We start from the raw sequence: 9,604 nt of genomic DNA, 5'->3' as shown, positions 1-9,604 counted from the left end.
TAAAGAGTATAAAGCTTACTTACAAGTTCGAAATTAGTAAGAAGTACAAGGCTTACCTCTTTCGTCTTAGACCGTCAGACTTCGCTAGGCAACTCCACTAGATCTATTTAAAATACTAACAATAAAATTAATTTCTAACTGACGACTTCAATAAAATAATACGAGAAGAGTTAAGCAGGCATTCAGTAGTTTCATATGGATCCGGTTTGAACGATTTAATCAATAAATCCTAGGACATAAACTCAACCAGGGCCAAGGTTAATTAACACGGTTAATTAATGAAGGTTTTAGAAACATTCAACAGGGTGGAGATGATCGGTCCAGTAGGTGGCCCGTGCACTAGGACGAATCAGACCCTTTATAGGATCAACTCGGGTTCGTAGACCAGGTCAACATGACCCATCTTTAGGTTCCTCGAACATTCTAGAGAGAGAAAATAGAGAGAGAAAGTGGAGAGACAAGAGAAGGTAGAGAGAGAACGTGGAGAGAAGGGAGAGAGAACGTGGAGAGAGTGAGTGGGATGGTTCTCTCTCCTCTTCTTCTTGTTCTTTCTTTCTTTCTTCCTCCTCTTTTCTTCTCTCTCTCTTCTTTTTTTTTCTTCCACCTCGGCAAAACAGAAGAGAAAGAGGACAGCTAGCGGCTATGATAGTGTGGTCCGACAAGGAGGCGGCCGGAGGACCTATTCTTCTCGGGCGGCCCTTTAGCCCAAATAAATCAGGCTGGGCTGCTACAACCCTTTTTTTTTTTTCCTTGCAAAAAAGACAATTAGTGCCGCTAGAGGAAAATTATAAAGATTCGTTGCTCACTTCCACGTTCATGGGGAGAAAAAAGAACCATATATCTTCATCCATGTGTTATTATATGTGGAACCAGAACATACAATCTGTATCACCAAAAAGAATGAACAGAGCACAAGAACTACAGGTACATCAGGATTGTGGCAAATAATAAACTTATAGAATAGAAAAACACATGACAACCATTTACGGTACAAAGCCATCCCTGAAAAAAATTTATCAGTTCTCTCACCCTGCTTCCATTTTGATGTTAAACTGAGCCCTTCTGTAGTTTGCCATAATTGCAGAAAGTGTTTGCATGACATTTACTCCGGAATCCACCAATACTCATTCGGAAGTTTCCATGAATTCAGCGCGCAGGTCACCAATAATACTTTCAAAGGCACAGAAAGTCTAAGCAACATCATGCTCTTTTTTCAGCGCATGAACTGCAACTGGCCGTGCGACGTTGTTTATAAATTCTATTCCATGAATGGAGGGCTGGTTGCTGGAATTGGCATTTTGTGCTTTTGGTTGTATACTGCTGGTAGCAGCACCAGCATTCGTTGTGGCATGGCTGCTGTTTCTAGCTGCTGGTACATGATGGTTGTGCTTCCCCTCGTATGTTGTTATAACAGCTTTAGGCTCCGTTGAAGCCCTTTCAATGTGCTTCCGCACGCTGCATCCCGCACTGGTGCACCTGTAATAACTCCTGCAGATTTCAATAGAACTATCAGTTGTATATATATATATATTTTTAAAAAGATCAAACATTCACGTATAAATTGTAAACGAAAATCATGAACGTGCTTGGAAATTTTGTTATCATCTCCCAATAAAGTCTATATTCGTCCGATGAATATCCCGACATAATAGAATTGTAACCTACTCCCAGTGCAAGCAGGTACAGCATACAAGTCAGACAGGATGCACAACCTTGGATGAGGATTTCCTTTGACCACCTTCTGTCCATATTTGCGCCACCGATACCCGTCATCCAAAAGATCAACTTCACTTGTTGTTTGCACAATAATCCTTGGTTCTGTTACTGTCCTGTGTGAAGTTGATTCCATCACCCTGGTGTCCATAGTCCTGCCCAATCAGAACCAAAATTTTTCAGAATGCGGGGTGCAATGCAAGCATAAGTAATACGCTTATACGAACTTTCAGCAAACTATGTCCCAGTGGTTGCATCACTCCTCCATCTGGGAGGAAGTTCTGGGTTCAAACCATGAGAGGTGGTTCCCAAGTGTTTGGCTCTGGAAAAACTGAAGTTGGTGCAGGGATGCTCCCACTACCATTCTTGAAAAAGACAATAACAAATAAAACATGACCTTCTTTTTGGATCTTGCTCGGTATCACTCCCTTCATCTGTCCCTGGTTCACCATCACCTTCTTCGTCTTCACCGGAATCGGACAACTGCTCAGGTGTCCAATGGCTGGAATCTCGATCTCTTTTGGACATAGTCTCGGTTGATCTGCTGAAATTTGCAGTGCCTGTTTCAGGATTCGTGGGAAAATCGAAACTCCCATTTAACTCATTGCATCTGCTGCGCCTATTTTGAGAGGGCCGCAGATGATTGTGCTGGCCCTTATAAATTATCTCTGTTACTTGGCCCTCGAGAGAGCGTTCGACTTTTTTCTTTACCGGGCAGTTTGGACGGGTACATTTGTAGTAGCTTCTAGGATATTCACCTCCCTTCACCTGCTTTTGCCCATATTTTCGCCAGTTGTAGCCATCATCAGCAGGTTTGTCAACAGTGAGAGCAGCAGGTTGAGGTTTATGATCGGCATGGGAACCATCTGCAGATTTGTTCATTGTATTATTTGCATCCAATGATAGAGGTGGCATCTGTTTGAGCGATAACATAGTAATCGAAGAATCAGGGGGCACTGTCAAGGAGGTTGATGCTGCTGAGAGAGATGGATATTCTGCTTGGACATGCACGTAAGAATGAGACTCTACAGCCTGAGATGTGACCTGTGCCGGGGCCTGTTGATGAGATATTCCAAAGTATCCCTGCAAATCCAACAGACTGACATGTGAATTCAAGTTATGAACTTATTTCCAAGAGGACATTATAAATAAAACTTGGCTGGGGAAGAATTTCCAGGTTTGAACTCAAAAGGTAGTGTTCCCACTTTTTCACTTGTATATAGGGCGCGGAGAGAGAGCACTTGGCACAGTTATTCCATGCAAAACTCAGCCAAAGAGATGACAGAGAAGAAACAATAATCAGGATAGGTACCTAATTACCTCTAAAACAACAAGTTCTTTCAATGCATCATGAGCCAAAAACTCCAAAGAAACTTCAAAGAATTTTAGCTAGAGAAACCAAACTGAGTGGACATGTCAACAAGTTTTTCCATAGACCCACTAATACCCCTAGGACAAGGCTTCCCAAATGAACACATCAAAATATAGTTCATCAGCAGTGGATTACACCTTGATAATCATGCAACTTCTCCACTCCAGAGATGAGTAAAATCCTCTCCAATTCTTAATATCAGTTCACACAAGCAAGTATTTGGCTTTTGCAAAGGACTTGTACAAGTTTGCATCTTGATCTTTAATACCTTTTCTTGTTAGTTTTTTTATTTCAGACATATTTTGAAGAACAGATCGTTGCTCATTCATAAGATCAATTCTATTTAAACTTAAATAGAATTCCTTCAGCTAACTGATTCATTATCTGCAACAATAAAATGAACAGAAAGCTCCTATGTAAGAGGAGAGACAAATAAATTCGAAGGCCATAAAATATTATATACTATGAATTGCAACCTAAGTTTACAAAGGATAGGGATTGTAAGGTAGTTATTATTGACAAAAAGAATTAGAGAATTCAAACAAAAGAGCAACATAAATCTAAGCAGAGCTTTCAGTCAGTGCATAACCAGATAAGGATGGGGACTGGCATCATTTTCTAAGGGTCTCATAAATAAGAAGCCCTGAGAACAATATACAAAACCATCCTAACTCCACAAATGAGAAGGCCTTAGCTGGGACAGTGGGAAGGTGTCAACAACCAAAGTACACTGTGGTGGGCTATGCCCCTCCATTTTACATATATACATACATACATTATATATGACACAGACTACACACTTTATATGTACTCCCTAGTTGAGGAGTTAACAAGTTGATAGCCATTCATCAATCTTGAGATCCATGCAAAACACTGTCAAAAACTAGTGAAGTGGTTTTGACTTTCAACACATACTTTTTAAAAGTAATCTTTTGGCCATCAGTTATTGACTTTACCTTTTACCCTCCTAGAGCAGCAGGGACAACCATCTCCATTGCTGCTGTCCTCTTTCTCCCATAGTGGCAAGGACAACCATCTCCATAGCTGCTCTAGACCTCACTCACAGTCTGCATGGAAGATTGACTGACCTCACTCTCTTTCTCCCCACCGCCTGCGACTGCCCTGATGTGTGGCTTAGGAGCCCCGTCATCCCCCCCCCCCCCCCAGCCCTCTCTCTCTAACATCTACCAACCCTGTTGGCTGCTACAAGAAAAAGAAAAAGGAAAAGAAAAGAAAAAAACCTTGATGGGTAGTTTGGACCTTTAAATGTTAATACTTATGAGATATCAAAAAGAGAACTATACTTCATTTGGATCAGATCGTGTTCATCCATAACTTTCTCCCTATTTGATGCTCAAAATTTTAAGTTTTTTCCCCTATAAATTCTGTTTCAAGTTTTAATGGATCTAACACCATGGTTATCTTGTAAAACTTTTGCTAGATCCCAAGATCAAGCTAGTACAGAAAAGTTTGGAGGTGATAATGATGACAACCAGCACAAAAGGGGAGCCAAATTATACACATTTTTCTTGCTGAAGGGAGATGCAGGTTTTAAGATGATAACAGGAGTCTCGAAGAAATCCTCATTCCTGATTATGCAATTGATACTGAGAAGGATTATGTATAGGAACTCAGATTGCAGTGAAAGACAACTTGAATATGGTTGGGCTAGAGGAACAGTGGAATTATTCTTGTACAAAGAATGGACTGCAGCTTATTACTAAAATCTGTAAAAGCCATTGTAAAATAAGCCAGTTAAGAAACCTATCTTATGTACGATAAAGTCTTTTTGCGAAAGAGTGCATGAAACACTGATCCAAAAGCATTGATATTCTGCGAGTCTATATTTGTAGGCTAAATATATGATTTTGATAATACTAGGCTGTTTGTATGATGCTCAAGTATTTTTGCAAAAACAGAGTTGAGAACTCGACATTGTTTGGTTATATATGGTTGAAATCTTCATTAGAATTGTTGCAGTAAGATGTTTATTATAAAGATTTTATTTGTTGCAAATTTGCTTAGTTCTATTAATATTTGGGCTTTGCCTTCTAAGTTGTAAGCATAATATATACACTAATGTTTGGACTCAACCTTCTTCTACATAAAGAATGCAACACAAAGTCCACAATGGGATGCTCTGAAGACAACTCGAAGCATAACTTCCCATTAATTTTCCCCAACAAGTATGTAGTCCATGCTAGTTTGAAGCATAATTTACCATTGAATTTCCTGTATTCCAAGTTCTAAATTCAAGAACCGAGTAACCAATAAGATTGCTTCCTGTTAGTTGCTTCCAAAAATCAGTACTCATCTTCTCATACTTCAGATTTATTATGAAGCAGATAAGACTAGCAAATTACTTAATAGAACCTAAAGATGTGCATAATATAGTTCCTCATCATGGCCAAATTTAATCTCGTACCACTCAGAAAAGCTACACATGATGAAACCAAAAATCGCTATAAAAATCCACCTTCTTAGTTAAACCAAGATGTTGATGGGAATAGCGATTAGGACAGAAAGGGCTAGAGAGTGCTTCAAGAAAGATGGCCATTGAGCTTAAAATTATTTGCTGAAACTTTACCACGCGGGTGTAGGGCAGACAAAATATTCTTAATATCTTCTGGAGATAGGAAAAAACTGAGTTGCCATAATACTTCCAGAGATGTAAGAGATTGTTATGTTATCTAAACCTCGTTAGAGATGGGAAAAGAGTAAAGATGGAGATCATGAAGACTTGGTTTCCATCGCTGAAAGAGAAAGAGGGAGGGAGGGAGGGACCTCTAAAAGGGTGGGAGAGGGCATTGTACAGTAAAAACCAGCCCAAGCAAAATAGCTGGTTTTATTCTATGGCTCAAAAGTGTCAACTCCACAACTAGTGAGTTAATACAGTTCCCTCTCTCTCTAAGTAGGAAAATCACATTTTGACATGCTAAGTTTCAGAAAAATAGGCAAGAAAATAGATCGGTCAGTTTATAGAAGCTAATAATGGCTTTGGATCCTTGCATAAGATTGAACAGCATTAAAAAAAATAAAAAGTACAGTCAAAATGTAGATGAATAGAATAAAGGTTGTTGGTTAGCATTATGGCATAATTACGATAGTACCATGGTTTTACTTTGTGCTCTTGATAGCAGCCAAAGCATAATTTCTTCCCCTTTTTCCATGGAAAAACAGTGAAATTTTCATTAAAATCGACACATAGTATATGAGTACAAGTTAAAGAGGAAGTGGAACACCAGAGCAACAAAGACAGAAATGAAAAGGCAGCACAGCATATCCCACTTTATTTCCTCTCCAAGCAAAGTAGCCACGTTTTCCATGGACTACAGTACCACTGAAGGCACATCTCCTATCACCTCAAATGCTGAATTTTGTATGAAGATTTTCCCGTTACTTGCTTCCCAAACACCCCACCCCATCCCACCACATGTGGAACCACACTCCAACATCTACAGGCCCTCAATTTACATCATGACAAGTCCAAGCAGGAAATAAAGACATTGCATTTCTAACAAGCGAGGTTTCATTATTTCTGGAGACACCAATCCGACACCAAGAGGCCCAGATGAACTCTGAGGAAAGGATGATAAAAAAACTCATCTTCCTCTTGGACAAACACAGGTTTTAATAACTGAGGTGCCTCTTTTAGCAAGACTTTCTCTGCTACAAAGATCTTTCCAACAGTATTCAACAACAATAATGATTTGAACTGTGAAAGTTCAAAGATTTCCATACCCTCTTTTCAAATCTCCAGATTCTAAGGTCTTCCATGTCATTCAATAGCTTTAAATAAGGCAACCTACAAAAGAGAATGGTTACGACTATTCAAGTTCTCCTAAAGATGGACTCTTTCGCTGTGGAGCAAATAAAAATATTAATATAATAATAAAAGTAATAATCATCGACCATTAATTTCAGACTCTTTGCTATGCTCTCACTAGAAAAATATCCTTCAGTATAGCCAATATTTAAAAATCCTAGGTTTTTAATTGTTATATCATCTTTTTTCTAAAGGTCTAATCTAGCTAACGGAGCACCCGAAGATAAAATGGAAGAGAAAAATGACAAACCTGAGTTTGGAGGGTTACTTTTTCCATTCTTCTTTCGGTAACCTACTTTTTTCTTCTTCAAATCGCTAGATTTTCCAACAAATCAAGCAATTGGGAAACTGAAACTTTTTCTTATCTAAAGAAATATTTATTTTCCTGTCCCTTTCGCAAGTTCACTTACAACCAACAGATCCTAAGAAAACAAAATTTGCAACAACAAATCTACAAGCCATTTATACTAGATAAATACCTCTTGTGGGTCCACTACCTTTTCCTCCCTTTCAATAAATATCTGCCATGATCCTTTTGAGCTAATTTACAAAAAGAAGGCTCTCCGAAAGATAGACATGTTGTATGCAATTAAGTTAGCATCCCCGATCTATTCAGGTTGTCTTGTCGCCTATTGAAATTGGGAATCACCTAATTCTTCTAATTTTGGATCTTGTGTATTAAACACCCTATGTTAACCAAGTAGTTCACAATAACGCTATCAAAACATGCAAAGCCTATTCTAATCAATTCTACCCAATGATATTCTTTGAACTATACCCAATAATATTCTTTTAACTACCTTTTAGGCCAGAAATATACTCAAAATACCTCGGAGTAAAGATAAAATCCACTATCTTCTGAATGTCAGAGTTACTGAGGTAAGTTTTTTCTCTTTTTTTATTTGAGAAATCCATGGTGGGACCCGGATTTTTGGTTCCTAACACAAAACCCTCAACTTTTTTCTCTCTCCCGAGGCACAACCTACGAAAATTCTCCAAGAATAAAGTTGGAAGGGAATGCTGAAAGCTTGCGATCTAAATCTTACTATTGGGTAGACTGGGTAGTCCATTGTAAAGAACTTTTAGCTTAAGCACAGAAGGAGGAAGACATCCTATCACGATCCCTTCTCAACTTTTAGGCTTAAACACCACCCTTATCCTCTTCATTCCTCCTATTTATGCTCCTCCCTCAACTCACTCTGCTATCTTAGATTTAATGAACAAAACCTAATTATCCCAATAAAAGTTACCCCACTAAAACTTAAGCAAACCACATTAAAACTCATAGACAGAGCCACCCATATATGTCCTTCCTGTTAATAACAGACGATTAAGAGAACAAAAGTTAAAGTTCTTGAATCACAAGCATCCTTGGACTTACAACTCAATCAGCAAGTTGCTATTTTTATTAAGTTTACTGACCAAAAACATCATTTCCCAATAATAATTACTGAAGGCAGGATGTTAAATTTAACAAAGTTGACAGTATGCGAACCAATAAAAATCAAATTTTTAAACAAAGGACACACCAAATTAGATGAGATTAGCCCGGCGGGGGACTCAAGCAAGCTGGACAGACTGAGCCCGGGCGTCGCTGCGAACCAAACGGCCAATGGTTCTGTCTCAGACCCATCCCTTCCCCTCCCCCAGGATTCCCCTCCGTCGGAGCTGCCGCTGGCTCCTCCGCGGCCTACTGGGCGGCGGCGCCACCGGGAAGAGTCAACAGCTTCCGGCGAGGAGGCTGGGAGAAGCCACCGGTACTCCGAGTCCGGATCCTCCGCGAAGAAGCTCGACACCAGGGTCATCGGGCCGGGGCTCGCGTCCGCCGCCCCGCCTCCGCCTCCCGCCTTCTCGGAAGAGTCCCTCCATGGAGGACCAGGGTGGGAGGGCTATGGTCGGGCCGCGGCGGAGGCGCCGCCGACCGCCTTCGGAAGCTCCTCCGTCGCGCTCCGCCATCTATCTTCTTGGAGTGCTCCCGCCGGAGGACAAAAAGACTCGATGTTTATTCTTCTTGGTTATGAGTTTGAATCGAGGCTTCGATCGAAATTGGATTCGGTTTTGGACGTTTTGGACTTCATGGAAAGCGTAAGCCGGTGGGAGGTCTCCATCGTGGAAGTTGAGAGAGAGAGAGAGAGAAGGCTTCCAAAATGGGAGTTAAATTCCCTCCAAATTAAACATCAAAATGCAATGTGCGACGTTGACTTGAACATCTAGCCGTAATGTTCATGGAGAACATGCGTTGGAATTGTCCCTTGCACTGATATTTCTAAATTAAAAATATCTTCTCGCGATTAGATAATATTTAGTCTCAGTAAAATCTTAAAGATGATGATGGTTAGCATTTCGCGTGCGAGTCTCTCAGTTGACTTTATCTTTTAGCAACAAATTTTTTTCTGTTAAATAACTATTTTTTGAAATATTTAAATATTTAGATTAGATAAAAGTATAACATGAATTTAGGATTAATATCTTTAGATGTTAGATTAAATTTAGGATTAACATAGAGTCAAATGTCCTAATTTAATATATGTTGCATTATTTTTTATTATTATTAGATAAAACTATCTTGCCGTTGTAGATTATACATTGGAATGTGGTAACTTGCGATCATTTCTGCAGAGTCTCTGGACCTTTGATCTACTTAATCGATGCTTCAAGTCTTGCTCATTATCATAATCAATGAGTGTCATGAA

General features: G+C 39.6%; 1 protein-coding gene across 1 annotated transcript; it reads right to left on the bottom strand.

The window, feature by feature from the left end:
* Positions 1–823: 823 nt before the first annotated feature.
* LOC103700856 (probable WRKY transcription factor 4) lies at positions 824–9,045 on the bottom strand. The gene is made up of 4 exons (XM_008782739.4): positions 8,441–9,045; positions 2,111–2,796; positions 1,713–1,868; positions 824–1,488 (listed from the first exon to the last, which is right to left on the bottom strand). Exons 1-4 carry the CDS (start codon positions 8,714–8,716, stop codon positions 1,191–1,193), a joined length of 1,416 nt encoding a protein of 471 aa, XP_008780961.3. The 5' UTR covers positions 8,717–9,045; the 3' UTR covers positions 824–1,190.
* Between the last annotated feature and the right edge of the window lie 559 nt (positions 9,046–9,604).

This window comes from Phoenix dactylifera, chromosome 16 (assembly GCF_009389715.1).
Source record: "Phoenix dactylifera cultivar Barhee BC4 chromosome 16, palm_55x_up_171113_PBpolish2nd_filt_p, whole genome shotgun sequence".
Lineage (NCBI taxonomy): Eukaryota > Viridiplantae > Streptophyta > Magnoliopsida > Arecales > Arecaceae > Phoenix > Phoenix dactylifera.
This window is presented reverse-complemented; position numbering and strand designations above follow the sequence as displayed.

Bases quoted from the DNA above. Each gene is read 5' to 3' on its own strand.
- LOC103700856 (XM_008782739.4), bottom strand. From the start codon at position 8,716: ATGACCCTGGTGTCGAGCTTCTTCGCGGAGGATCCGGACTCGGAGTAC. The intron at 1,869-2,110 runs GTCATGTTTTAT...CTGATTGGGCAG, and splicing joins GAGCAAGATCCAAAAAGAAG to GACTATGGACACCAGGGTGA. The intron at 1,489-1,712 runs GTTGTGCATCCT...TGAAATCTGCAG, and splicing joins AAAGGAAATCCTCATCCAAG to GAGTTATTACAGGTGCACCA.